The following is a 15,613-nucleotide window of genomic DNA, read 5'->3' on the forward strand; positions in this document are numbered from 1 at the left end:
CCTATCGTGTGCCTGAACAATCCCCAACAGAAAGGAAAAAAAGAAATCATTAAATGTAACCAATGGAAAGGAGGCAGAAAGGATTTGGGTCTGATTTCTCTAAAATGAACTATTTTTATATATAAGGTGTGTGGGTGTGTGTGTGTGTCTTTTTGATATAGGGATATTCAGTGATGAGAGCCTCCATTTTCAGCCTGATATAGTGCCTTCCAAGAACAGTTTTAGCAAACAATCTGCTATTTTCATATAGAGCAGACTGAAGCCAGCTATACAACACAGTAGACATTGGTCCCTCTCCAGTCTCAGTGAGATACGGAGACCAGCAAGGACCAGCATGTGCTGAAATACCCCCCTGCACATCTGGGCCATCCAGTCCGAGACCATATTCCCTCTTTCTGGAAAAAAATTCTTGCCATCTGGACATGCCCCGGGTTACTCAGACTTGGGGGACATCTGAAGAAACACGATTGGTAGCCGCCCCGGAACTGGCTATGTGAAGAAGACCAAGCTGTGCTGGCACACTTCCCCCAAGCCAGCTGGCACCGGAGGGAGGCTGCATTCTGGCTTCCCCAAGCCTGAAGCCCAGTGAGAGACACATGCCAGCTGTGTTTGCAAACAAGCCAAGTTTAATGAGGCTCCAACAAGAGCATTCAAATGTGTACTACAAAAATTTCCATGTTTTCTGCTCTTGCTAGCCAAAAATATATAGCAGAAGACAGGAAGGCTTTTTGATGCATTTTCAGCATTTTAAGATTCTGCATCACATTTCAGAATTCATACATTTGGAGGAAGGGACAAGTACAGCACTGAGATTCCACGGTTTTGGCTGATTTTTGAGAGTGGCTATGTCCACATAATCAGCAGCCAAATGGTACCCACTTAAACACGCCTACACTAGATCAGAGCAAAATGACTGTCAAGTTCAACAGTCGCTCTTAAATGGCTGCCAACTGGATGCCTCTAGTAAGTTCATGAGAAGGGCATGAAAGCTAAGACCACAAAACAATAATTTCCAGGGATGCATTGCCTCCAAATGTAGAATTATCTATCTATTTATTTAGAAGCTTCTCTTTAGCAAAGATGAGCACCCAAAATGGGTTACAATTCATACCAATGACAAGACGCTCATATCAGAATGAGTTCAGGGCCAGTTTTAGCAAAATATTATCTGGTGATGGTGGTGGTTGGTGTGTGCCTCCAAGACATTGTTACTTATACTGACCCTAATGTGAACCCATCATAGGGTTTTCTTGGTAACTGTTTTCAGAGGGAGATTTACTCTTGCCATCAGAAGATGAGACAGTGTGACTTGCACATGGCAACTCAGTGGGTTTTTATGCTCAAGCAAGGATTCAAACCATGGTCTCCCAGAGTCATAGTCCAATGCTCATACCACTACACCATGTACCTCTATTAAAGAATTTGTTCTTATCAAATGAACCAACCAACCTGCCTTGCATTTCCCAGAATAATATCTGGATCAAAGGACAGTAACTCTTTGAACTGCTCACTTTCTTGAATTTTTAGGATAATTCTCAGCTCAGAAATATACATAAAACTGGTACAGCCGGTTCTCTGGATCCACAGATTATTTATCCATGATTCTACCATCCACAGTTTGAAAATATTTTATTTTATTTTATTTTATATTTTATATATATATATATATATATTCCAAAAAGCAAACCTTGGTTTTGTCATTTTATATAAGGGATACCATTTTACTATGCCACTGAATTCAATGGGACTTGAACAGCCACAGATTTTTGGTAACCATGGGAGGGCCTGGAACTAAATACCAGTGGATACCAAGGGGCCATGGTATTTTTGAGAGAAATAAATGACAAAACGTCCATTTTGGATGGACAGCGTGACATTTAAATATTGATAATCATGCTTTTTTAAGGGGGGGGGGAGTCTTTATAAAGCATCCTTCCATGAAGCCATTAACAGTTTGAGTCAGGTCTATTGCTCTCCAAACTATTCACACACACAGAAACACTGTCTCAATACTCTGTATCTCCTGAAAGATAACAATGACATTTAAGGAGAGGGAAAAGTCTTTTCTTATTTATTTAATAAAAAAAAATCTGCATATTTTGGGAGCCCACTTGTTATCTATGGATAAATTCATTTCACGTTAAACAAAAGGCAACAAATAAGAAAGCTGGACATCAAAAGGAAAAATGGTTACCTTACTGGCATCTACTGAAGATGCTCTTTTTGAGTAAATGAAGTGAGGAGAAAAAGACATGGGGGCAGTAACCCTTTGCTAACCTAATCTCAATAGGGTCTCTAAAGCATGCATATACTATGACATTCATGTACAGTCTAGGAGAAAGGTATAGCTGCAAGTATATGCCAAATGGGACCCTTACTATATTCCTCACACCATCTTTGGAAAACTTCCTTTGAACCTGGTAACAAAGATGCACAAAATGCTGCAAGCCCTTGACACCCCTGACTTTTCAGGAGTCCATTAAGCAATGGTACTTCTGTCTTCTTGATAATGGAGTGGAAACAAAATAATCAAAACCTATTTCATTTTATGAGCACCAAGATTAAAATGTTTAATCTTCAATCATAACAGAGCCTTTCCTGGGATTCTGCTAACTCTCTACTATCAGATCCCATTATTTCTGTTATCAGGCTATTTGAGGAGATCAAAAAGCAGAGAAGGTATTGGCCTAGCAAATTTCCCATATTCAACAAAAGAAACAATTGAAAGTCTTTAGTCTCTTCTAAATGCCTATACAGTTTAATCTTGTTCATACATGTACACATTACCTTAAGTCATATACTCTTTAAGGATGTATATAAAATTTCCTTTCTGGCAAATAAGTTGAGAGAAAGGGCCAGGAACATCCCTGCTGGCTAACATCCCTCCATATTGTCCTCACATTTGTGCTAGTGTGAAAGTACAGTATTACCTATACAGCTTTCTCCCACACAAACTATGAACTTGTGGAAGTTGGAAGCATACCCAGCAGGTACACTGCTAGTGGAGCTCACTATTCATCTCCTCATTCAACAAGCACAGGAGGAAAGGATTTGTGAAGCCCTCTTTCATGCTTGTCATCTGAGGCTCAAACAACAAAAGGATGTCATATTGAGGATGGAGCAACTTGTTTTCTGCTGCTCCAGAGACTAGGACACAGAGCAATGGATTCAGACTATAGAAAAAGAGATTCCACCAAAACATTAGGAAGAAAAACTTCCTTATGGTAAGAGCTGTTTGATAATGCAATACGCTGCCATGGAGAGTGGTGGGGTCTCCTTCTTTGGAGGTGTTTAAACAGAGCCTGGATGGCCATCTATCTGTCAGGAATGCTTTGCTCATGTATTCCTGCCTGGCAGAATGGGGTTCAACTGGATGGACTTTGGGGATCTCTTCCAACTCTATGAGTTGATGATTCTACACAAAAATAGTAACCTTAATTCTGCTATTTGTATGAGCAAAGAAAATTTCAGGCCCCAGTTTAAACCAGTACTCTTCTTCTTGCTTTCACAAAAGGCTAGTCACACACACCTGTGTTTTGTATGCAGTTGGGAAGACTCAGGTTTTAACAAATACCTGTAGTTCTGTAGTTCTTACACATGGTCCAAATTTATGACAGAATGTAGTGATCTCACACTACAAGTAGGGGATAGCATTTATTTAATTACTGTATTGCAGTTATATCTCATCTTTCCCCCAAAATTGCATCCAAGGCAGCTTTTAAATAATGTCCTATGTGAGGCAAAATATCCTGCAACTATATATCAGGAGAAACCTAATCAACGTACTTCCTGCACTTCTTTCGATTTGCAGAAAGTTTTTTAAAGACTGTATTTTTGTTTAAATGCAGAGTATTCCCTGCACTCTGAAGCATGACAGTTGATTCCTCCAAATTCATTTACATCTCATTTTGCAGCAATGTATAAACAGGCCTGAATATGTAGAATAGAAAAGCATTACGTTTGAAAGAGCTTATCATTTTTGGACTAGTGCTCTCATTAGGCATGACCAAAAAGATAAAGTCTCCAGGTTCTGGTAATATGGAAATTGTACTGGCACTGTTAGATCAGTAACATCCCAGTCAAACATTTAAATCATATCCTGGGCCTTCAATGGGCAAATGACAGATATGCAATTCTTAGCTACCAATTCAGGTGTTCAAACTGGCTATATGAGGCCTAAATGTGCAGTGAATACCACATGCCCACACAAAGCCCTCTTTAATGCCCCTACCAACTTGTATGTAGAGAGATTGTGTAGCACCTTTGAGATTAACTAAAGAAAGTTGGCAGCATGAGCTTTTGTAGACTTAAGTCTACTTCCTCAGATGCATTTGAAAGCAGACTTAAGTGTACGAAAGTTCATGCTGCCAACTTCTTTCTTTAGTTAGTCCCAAAGGTACTACATACTGACTCTACAGACTAACACAGCTGTATCTTTGAAGCCTACCATCTTGGTCCCCTATTTTTCCATTCAGAGGAGAGAAAGTCTAAAGGGGTCTTCTACTCTCTTGAGCATGAGCAGAGGCCTCCACATAACAGGGAACTCCAATTCAACTGAACATTAACCAAAGTCCCCTCCAGACTTCTCTACTTGGAGGACAAGGTTACTATGCACACCTGCATCCTCTCCTCACACTCAGCTCTCATATGAATAGTCTGCATAGAACTTTCATATACATTTAATTTTTTTTCCTTGTATACATATTACTAGCAGAAAACCATATTACTACCAGAAAACATCACAGACCTGGAACAATTCCTAAGGAAGGGCAAATATGAAAGTGCTGAACATAAAGAAAGCAAAAATAATGACCACAGAAGAAATACATAATTCCAACCTACACAATGAAGAAATCAAAATAATAAAGAGTTCCTGTAACTAGGATCAAAAACTGATAAGTATGGTGACTGCAGTCAAGAACTAAGAAGACGACTAGGAATAGGGAGGGCAGCTGTAAAGAAACTAGGTAAGATGCTAAGGAGCAAAGACATACAACTGAGCATTAAAGTCAGAATCGTCCAAGCCATAGTATTCTCCTTCACCTTGTACAGATGTGAGAACTGGACAATGAAAAAACTGGATAAAAAGAAAATCAACTCATTTGAGATGTGGTGCTGGAGAAGAGTGCTGAGGATACCGTGGATGGCCAAAAAGACAAACCATTAAGTCCTAGAACAGATCAAGACCAAAATCTCACTGGACGCCAAGATGACAAAACTGAGGCTGTCGTACTTTGGCCGCATCATGAGGAAGCACGACTCACTGGAAAAATAATAATGCTAGGAAAGGTAGAGGGAAACAGAAAGAGAGGATGGCTGTATCCTAGATGGCTTCTTAGGCAGGTCATGGATCTGAACCTGAAGAAACTGAGCAGAGCAGTGGAGAACAAGGAGTCTTGGAGATGTCTCATTCACAGGGTCCCCATGAGTCATGGCTGACTGGAGTAAGTTAACAACAACAACAACAACAACAACAGTTACATTTATTAAGAGGCAGGAGTCTCCCCAAACTTTGGGCTGGTGCTACCTAATTATTACATTGTAAAATTTAATACACTCAGAAAAGACTACTGTCAAAGAAGAAAATTATTTGTTTTCCAGAAAGAAAGAGGAGTTTCTATTTCATTTCAAAAGCACAAACCTCACCCAGGTTAACAGAAAACAACTTGATTCTGTCAAATAAAACAGCACTCCCTCTCTCAGCCGAAGAAAAATAAAGTAAAGGCAGCAGGTCATTACAGCTACAGCTGTATAAACTAAGGGTACAATCCACCGGGAACTTCATCCTGAGAGTCACACAGGAACACAGATTTGCTTCAGTGCGCCTTGCACCAGACAAGATCCCAGTGGTACAGGACAAACAAAGGAAGTATTACTTCATGCGACACATAACCAACCAAGTTGGGGGCTTCAATGACACATAGCTTGGCAATGGCTGCTGGATTTAAGCAGTTTACAAATGATTAGGAACTTCATGGAGGGCACATCTAACTATGGTAGCGTAGGGTCTTTGCAGTGGGAGGACTCTGAATTTCATTCTGCTCTGAATTGTGAAGCTCATTGGGTCACTATTTCCATACCCAATCTATCTTAAGGTTATGTTGTGAGGAACAGGACATGGAGTTAAGACTGTGTCCATCTCAACCCCCTTGGAAGACCAGAAAAATAAAAACACTTTTAAAAATATATAGGTCCTCTGTGTTCTGAAGGTGTTTGTTGTGGCCTCCCTCATTTGACCTGTTATTAGTAAATGCCTACATTTAATTATTTGATTCCTTATACTGTGTTTGCAGAGTCCCATATATACACAACGTCAATTAAAAGACATTCAGTATATAAAGGATCATTTTAGATGGCACACATCAGATCACTTAAAATATACACACATTTTATATTACAAACACATACACTAAATACACATATGTGTGTACATACACACTCTGTATCCAAAGTGTTCTGGCTACATAGCATTTTAGTACAACAGCAATTCAGAAGCAACAGCTACCTCCAACCTGGCAGTTTCTACAGCCAACTTGGTTCCTGTTTGAAACAGGCAACCTGTAAAGCTCTCAAAAACTGAAGAAGACCTCATGAAATGTTCAGGGACCCTAGCTGTAACCTCATAATGTCCAGTTCATTGATGTGCTAATGTGCTACAGATACTCCATTCTCAAGCTGAGAAACCAGAGAGGCAGAAATTTACAACTAGACACCCTGTCCCAGTGGGTGGGAAAATAGGTGTGGATGGAAGAGGCAGAAGAAATCTGATCTGCAACAGAAAGTGCACTGTTTTTCTGCAGTTTAAGAAATAAGAAGATGAAATACCTACCCCACCCACTGACTGGGAGGGAAGAAAAAAGGATAGGTTCTCATTTGTATATTATACACATTTTCTAAAGCCAAAGACTTAATAAGCAAAATATAATCCGAAAGCAAACAGCACATCAAGAAATGCAAGAACAGCTAAAGAGAGGAAAACTATCATTCTCAGATAGTCAAATGCTGGAGTGTTGCAGCAGTTTGAGCATAGGACTTGAGACTCTGGAGATCGAGGTTGGTCATGGAAACCCACTGGTGGTTTGCTTCAGTGCGCCTTGCACCAGACAAGGGGAGTCACACACTCTCAGCCCCAGAATAACCCATGATAGGTTCACCTTAGGTGTGCCATAAGTCAGACGTGACTTGAAGGCACACAAAAACAACAACAGTTTAGCTAACATGTGTTTGATCAATCTAAGTTTGTGAAGTGAGAAGCTTACAAAACCTGCTAAACTGCTAAAATGTAAAACTATCTGAACCAGGATGAGTACACCAAAGCTGGTGTACAAAGGGAGGAACAAGCACAGAGCCCTTATGTTTGTGTTTCACAGGGTTATCAAGCAATGAAATGTACTATCCTACTGGCCTAGATACAGAGGAAAAGTGTGAGATCTTGCATATGCACCATCTAATTTATTTAAGTAGTTTGATAATTCTAAATAAGAAGACAATTAGAGACGGGAAATAAGTAAGTATGCTATGTAGTTAGGGTGATAACACAAATGAAAACAAGAGTCTGAAGAAATCCAAGATTTGCATACTACAGGCCTAGATAATTTACAGTCGTTCAAGAGTCACTATAATTGCTCTCAATCTGGTATATATAATCTAAGCCTATATCAAACATTCAGTCCAGTGATTTAACTCATACACACATACACATCTAGGCCATGGTACATTGCAAGTTCAGCCACAAAACAGTAGTAGCAAGAGAGGGAAAGTGTGCACAACTATCAAACAATTAAATGAAATGTCACATTTTGGAGTAAAAATATTTTACTTGCAAGTTTTCTTTTATAATGTACAAAAAACTATATGCATACATAAGAGATTCTGTCGGTATATTCTCACTCACTGTATGGAACACAAAGCTAAGAAGTAACCCATTTTGGTAACTAGTTACTTTTTGCAGTAACAAATCTGCTAGTAACAGTCACTGTTATGATTCAGTATTGTTCAGTAAAACAGGATCGGGTTATCTGCTTGCTACATATTGTTCCCTTGGTCAGAGCATCGGGAGCATGGTGGTGGAAAGGTCATATGGGTGAAGCATGATATAGTCACAAAACATGGGCTATGGCTATCTCTTGGATTTCCCCAAAAATTATCAAGGTGTAGTAACTAAACAGCCCACTTGGGAGAATCAGAGAGTATTTCTTGTATTTTCTATTGACATAACAGTAGCATGAGTACGATGAGTGTTGGACTATGACTCTGAAGACCAGGGTTCAATTCCTCACTTAGCCATGAAACCCACTTGGTAAATCACATGATCTCAGTCTCAGGGGAAGGCAATGGCAAACCTCCCCTGAATAAATCTTGCCAGCAAAAACCATAATAAGGTTGCCATAAGTCAGAAGTGACTTAAAAGCACATAACCACAACAAATTACAACATTTAAAAATAACATTTGGCCAAAATATGGTTCCCTGTATATTTCCAAGTATTAGTTTTAGTCCTGCCCTTTGAAGCAAGAGAGTAGTCTCTGCTAAATTCTCTATACAGGAACACTTCCAATATTTGAAAATTGCTATTATGTCTTTCCTTAATTATTCTTTCTCTTGACTAAATATATTCAGCTATTTCGACTGGTTCTCTTATTTCCAGATTCTGTTATAGTTTGTTAATGTCCTTCTTTAAATTAACAGTGTCTACTCCAGGCTTGCATTTTATTGTTTGTAAGTTTCTAACATGACCTAAGTGGGTAAGAACTAATCTTCCCCTTGTTAGAAATAGTTATTTATCCAGGACTAGTTGCTTCCTTATTCAGTATCACTTTTTAATGTAAAGTTTTCTTCTCTTCCCAGAGATAGATCGCCTGTCCCATCCTACTGCTGACTGTCATGGAAAGAGCTAACGTTTGGGATTTCAATGAGCATGAATAACATTTGCTGCTTATACTCTTATATACACAGTCTATCACTATAGTGGCACCTAGTGATACAATACATGCATTACACAATAATATTAGCTCAACTCAAAGAAAATGAGGAGAGGAGGAAATATGTTTGGGCTAAATAGTTAATTCTCCTACTTTTCCTCCTATTTAAGCTAAGAGCGTGCCAAAAATGAGCAAAAAATGTGTATGATCAATACTAGTAAAGTTTCTACTAGCTTTTATCAACTGATTAGTAGAAATCATATGTATCATAACCATATATTGACATTATATATCAAGGCTTATAAAGAGGCACCAACATTTTTGATTAGTTATGGGGCTCAGAACTGGAACAGAAGAAACTTAAGAAGAGAGATGTCAAATATTTCAAGAGAGGTTTTGCTCTGGAAGAAAGAGAGTCACAAAGATCAAGTGATTTGGCAACAATGGCTGCTAATTTCATGCCATGGCAAAGCAGCTGCTTTCAACATGGATTTCAACTTTTGTGTGCTATAATGAATTTCTAAGGGATTGCACAGAAATAAATGGTGTATTCTATTCTTTGGCATTATTGCCTGTGATCCTGCATTGCTCCCAAATTGCAGGGTCTTCTAAACTTCAGCATCCCTAAGGAAGTCATTAGTTATATTATATTAGCTGCAAATGCAACATTATCAACTCAAATAAATACCTTATTGATTTGGAACCATGTGAAGACACTTAATGACTTTGAACACAGGAACAGAACTCTAACTTGCCAAGCTAACTCCAGTTCTGTGCATGATAAACAAGATTCTAAAATTAGAGAGAAGCATCACAGATTTGGAGACACAGAACAAGATATTGTTCAAGCTTTTACATGTTGAAACATTATCCACAAAGTCCCCCCTCCCCCCCCCCCCCCGTTTCTGCTGTGAGCACTTGGGACTGCTTCATACATGACCTGGGTTGAAAATCTTCATGATGTGACATTAGCACACTACACTACACAAACACACCTCCGTGTATCCTAAATTGTTATTATCTTGCTTTTCCCCTTTTGAGGTGGGCTTGTACTTATGTCACATATCCTTTCATGTCTGTGGGACTGAATAATTTATTTTAGCATATAGGTATACCCCAGTTAATGAAGTAAATGTGTTCCACAGCATTACTTCTTTAATAAAAATAAGGCACCATAGGCAGAAATATGGAAAGAATAGGGACAGGTTCCTGCATCACAAAAAAGAAGAGCAATTCACCATATTTGTGGAAACTTTTTATTCAAAACTATCGATATGCACATGTGAAATGAAATAACCAGGTCAGGGCTGTATCCGAGCTGGAGAAATAATCCAGTTTGACACCACTTTAATGGCTGTGCCTCAATGCAGTGGAATTCTGGGAACTGTAGTTGGCTGAAGTATCAGAACAAAGCTGAGTTGGCACCAGTTCCTGAGCCACTTTCCAGGGAAGGAAGTCCTTAGCACATTGGCAAAAGAATCCTGCTGTCTCCATATCAGATATCCCAAGAAACACTTTTTCAGTTAATGGATTTGTAATCCCTGGTTTGGTCCTCCAAATGTTTTGGAACCAAACTCCAAGAAGCCCAAGCCAGCCTAACCAATGACCAAGGCTTTGGGAATACAAAGCTTTTCAAAGGCCAACAGTGAAGAACTACCCACTAAAAGATCCATTTGGCATTCCTGATATTCCATAATTGTGGAAGCTTTCTTTTTAATCAAAAGGTTTGGTTTTGCTAACAATGATCACATCACAGATGAATATAGCATATTTGCAGACATTATAGTCTGCCATTCAAAATCTAGTACCACCACTTGAGTTTTGGTATCTCACCAATGAGACGTACTTTAAAATTGCCACAAATTAAGTCACAGCTTGTCAATTCATTTTCCAGTATAGTTGCGGGAAGTAAGATTTGTACTTGCTTTTTAAAAAGATGTATAGCTGGTAACACATTGCCATCAATGTGAGACAGCATGTTAAAACACTTATGTGTTCTCAACTTTAAAGTGCACAAAATATTCCTGCAGCAGCTGTGCACCTCTGTTACATCTCTATAAGACAAGATGCTTCCTAGCACTATGAAGCCACCCATCACCTAATCAAGTACTGAGGCAACCAGCAACTACCTGCCTGCCAGCATGAACAGGAACTATTTTACAGCTCCCAAATGAAACTGCCTATTGTCAAACACATTTTAAAAATGGAGAGAGGCTTATGAGTGGGATACATACGAACACACTCACTTCTGCCAGACCCTATTATGTTGGTTCAAAACAAAAATCTTCCAAGGTTCACAGAGCTCCTTCAGCTTCAGAGCTTCTTTCTTTAAGCCTTTCTACACAAACACATACCAAACACATAATAGTTCCTTTGATATACTTCTAAGGTTCTCCGTTTACCACTGTCCACCCACTTCGGCACATGTGGTCAAGTCAAGAACTTGAGAAATACATTCTAAATAAATCTGAAGCATCTTCTGGAGAAAGAGGAAGAAAGGAAGCACTGGGGTATTGCTTGCTTACAAAGGACCCGCATACACTCTTAACCCTTTTCATCGAGGAAAACAGAGGCACCCCAGTGTGTGTGCAAGACAGCGCAGCACCAGAACAATCCAGAAACAGAGAACAAAAAAATAGCGAAGTTAGAGCAGGTTTCGCCAAACAATCCAAAGCAAGTGGGCCAAGCCACAAGAGAATCATAGAATCATACAATCCTAGAGTTGGAAGAGACCACAAGGGCCATCCAGTCCAACCCCCTTCTGCCATGCAGAAACTCTCAATCAAAGCATACCCGACAGATGGCCATCCAGCCTCTGTTTAAAGACCTCTTGGGAAGAAGACTCCATTACACTCCAAGGGAGTTTGTTCCATTGTCGAACAGCCCTTACTGTCACAATGTTCCTCCTAATGTTGAGGTGGAATCTCTTTTCCTGTAGCTTGCATCCATTGTTCAGGTCCTGTTCTCTGGAGCAGTAGAAAACAAGCTTGCTCCCTCCTCAATATGATACTTCTTCAAATATTTAAACAGGGCTATCATATCACCTTTTAACTTTCTCTTCTCCAGGTTAAACATCCCCAGATCCCTAAGTCGTTCCTCATAAGGCATGGTTTTCCGAACCTTCACAATGGGCTGAATCCAATTTTAGTCCCAGAGAAAACCCATTTAAAAGATGGGACCTATTATCATCACTTATGCAAATTTTATTTCAATGTGTTTACTCCAGTTGGAAATAAAAATGGATTTAGCCCTTTCTGTCTACATACAAAATACAAAAGATCAAAACAGAACAAGGGAAAGCCAGATGTCCTTGCCTCAAATTTCTATCAGACCCATCCAGTTTGGCCAATAGCCGGGAATTATGGTACTTGTCATCTATCAGCATCTAGAGGGTCACAGGTTTCTCAGTCCAGATTTAGCTGGCTTCTATACAGTTTTGCAATCCACAAAAAACACAAACGCAAACAAACCAAGAACCTTACTTAAAACAATAAAATGTGATCATAAGAGGCTTGCTTTACCCCCAGCTGATATGTACTCAGTTCTTATTAAATCATCAGATGAAAAGATGTTATTTTGATCTATTTAAAGAGGGTGGGGACACTGAGGATGAAAGATAGTAATCTGCCTAAGTTAGCTAATGGACCCACACTGAAGAACTATCAGTCAAACACATTATACCCATGGCAGTGATCTGTTTGGATAAATGTTCAAGAATCTCAAATGGGCAAACAACTGTTTTGAAACTTGGCTTTATAAAGGTGGCTTACTTCTGTCAACTTCTGCTCCCCAAATGTTTGGCAGGAATGGGCTGTGATGTTTACCCATGTCCTTTTAAAATCTTGAAGCTCAGCAGAAGAGAAGGCATGTGGTGACCGCACAGCCATTCCCAAAGTGGGCCACCACCACAGATCCTAAGCCATGCCAACCAGGAGTCAGTTGACTCCTTCATCTGGTCCTTTGGTGCAGCTTCCAGCACTTTGGGGGGCATGTGTCATGTAAACGTCGCACCCACAAAGCGGCCGGAAGCCACTTTATTTGGCTTATGTGTTTCAGGCCTATGCCAATGTAAATACATCTAGGCTGTGCATATAATATTGTAATTTAAAGGTATAGTTTTGATTCTGCTACTTGTTTATGTTGCAACTATTGCCTTGACGTTCAGTGCATTACGATTTATATGTAACTTTAATACAAAAAGAAATTGCTAATGATTCTATATGGTGTGGTATGGGAGGAAGGCAATGAATGGGTGATACCATGAGTTTCTACAGCAAGTGACTCCAACCCTAGTGACACAACTGGGCACTCCATAAAATCTAGAGACCTGTATTCTCTGAGTTCTAAATTGAACAGAGCAGCTAAAACAGGAACGGGGCAACTGTAGTAGATCCAAAGACTTATTTTCTGATTCAGGAATCTACCACAGGCCTCACAGAGTGCCAAAACTGCTCCCTCCAAAATGCAGAAAATGAAAAGGTTGGGGCAGGGATTGCAACATATTTAAGGCTCCCAGGATAGGCATGTATTTTTGGAGGACAGGACAGAAAAATAGTGGCCTGGACAGACTGGAAGAGTCATGGGACACAAATAGCTGTGGTGGGGTGGCTTCTTGTAGCTCTGGGGCTACACACTGTCCACCCTGACCTCCAGAGATATCTGGGTGATTTCTAAAACATGATGCAACCCATCGGACCTCACCTTCAGTTTTTCATTGCAATGGAGCTTGACAGCACTGGAACACCCCACAACTTTCCCACAACTTCAAAGAGTTTTTATCAGAATATCCTACAAGATTGTCACAAACTTTGGGGGCATCTGGAAACTAAATGCACAGTGCTGTCTTCTTTTTTTCCCAGCTCTGACCTTTTTCTAGCAATTCCTGCCTGGAAAATAATTGCATCCACTTGAATGGCTCCAAACACTTTGGCTGTATCCCCAGCGTTTTGAACACTTAAAAGTAATTTCACTGAATTAACATGGAATTGTGGGAAGAGAGAGAGAAGGTGGGACTCATTTCCCAGGGCAACTGCTTGCAAGTTTTATGGCTTCTAAAATGATAAAACAACACTTACGATTTTTAAAATAATATAATGTAATTACTGTCAGAATTGCAACTGGAAAAGCAATGTTGCTTTTTATTTTAATTTTATTAAAGGGAAGTGAACAAAGACTACCCAAGGCACCACAATAAAATTACATTAACTGTAAAATTACATTATTAATTCTTTAATCTCACATGAGGCCTCAAGCTGTTGCTATGTCCAATTACTCAGCTAACCACCTGTCAGAATTATAAAGCTAGTTTAACATTACCTCCAGGACAGTTGTGTGCCCTGTGTTCGGTCAGGTCTGCCAGTGAATCGAAATCCTGCTGACAGTTATCGCAGGTGTAAATTGACTCGTCCTCCATGTCTTCATCTTCCTCATTTCGCTCTTCCTGACTTGTAATGCTGTTCCTCTCTTCCAACGCTCGGCTCTCCCTTGTATCATTCTCTAGTTCTCTGCCCAGGCCTCCTGCCAAGAAGAACAGACTTCATTGTAAGTTTGGACTGCAAGAGATTTTAAAAGCAAAGAACCTGCATATGTTAAAACACCTTCATTATTATCTCGCCTACAAAACCCAGTTAGTTAGTTCTAGCCCTCTTCATTAAAAGGATACAGAGAAACTGTTTGGCATTTAGGTTACTCACAGAAACAGTTGACTAATTCTTATATTGTTAGCTTCCTTTTTATCCTCCTGCCAACCCATTTGAAATTACTAATAACATTGCAATACAAATAATGACGACAATATCAAACAACATAATAAAATACAATAGCACTAACAAAAAGGGAACAAATTACCTGTTCAGTTTCCTACTCCTCCCCCCCAAAAAAGGTCTCTTTGAGACACAGGTTTTCTTAGGACAACAGAAGGTATATTGCAGAGGTGGAAATATCTCGGTAGTCAGATATTGTTGGATTGTAATTCCCATAAGCCCCAGCCAGTGGTTGGGGATGATGGGGGCTGTAGTCCAACATAATATTGAGAGACCACAAATTCTCAACTCCCTAACATATAGCATTTCTGAAGAGGTCATTTCAATACTATGTCCTTCATATGTTCTTGTGCCAAGCCCCAGCAAGAAGACAGAACCAAAGCAGGACCACAGTAGTCAAATCATGCTGACATCCACCATCTACCAATAAGAATGTAAACATTATTCTTATTTCATCCTTTCCAGACAATACAGCCTAATGATTATATTATCTTAGATAGTGTACGAATCTCTAAAAACTGACAGGACTTTTTTGCTGCCTGCCAATCTGTTTAAAATGTGTATTAAACTCTTTTAATTTAGTGTTTAAATTGACTGTATTTGGCTGTACTTTGTTTTAACTTGCTTTTCCATGCTAGGAGAAAGGTGGGATATTAAATAATTAATTATTAATACTATGTATTTCAACTCTTAATGGTTTTCCTTGACAATGCAAACAGCAAAACCTCAGAACAAACACAGGTTGTGTCAAGATGTATTTTAACTCAGTGATACTTCAAGTGGAGGTCTAAAGGTCAGAACCAGTCCATGGACTATCAACTGCCAATCCTTGGCAAGAAAGAAAGAAACCATTGTTGTCAATGGCCACAAATAGCACCCATCCTTGGCACATTTAGGAGGGAAAATGATGGTTTCTCACATCAGATTAAAC

General features: G+C 39.5%; 1 protein-coding gene across 2 annotated transcripts in view; it reads right to left on the bottom strand.

Annotated features, from left to right (window-relative positions):
* ZNF423 (zinc finger protein 423) overlaps positions 1–15,613 on the bottom strand; it is a 322,468-nt gene that overhangs the window by 215,998 nt on the left and 90,857 nt on the right. For both annotated transcript variants that reach the window (XM_089539812.1, XM_089539811.1), the window contains exon 3: positions 14,237–14,437. In XM_089539812.1, coding sequence (XP_089395938.1) covers positions 14,237–14,437 — 201 coding nt within the window. The remainder of the gene's footprint in view (positions 1–14,236; positions 14,438–15,613) is intronic.

This window comes from Sceloporus occidentalis, unplaced genomic scaffold, assembly GCF_023333645.1.
Source record: "Sceloporus occidentalis isolate IW3139 unplaced genomic scaffold, rSceOcc1.0.p SCAF_10, whole genome shotgun sequence".
Classification (NCBI taxonomy): Eukaryota; Metazoa; Chordata; class Lepidosauria; order Squamata; family Phrynosomatidae; genus Sceloporus; species Sceloporus occidentalis.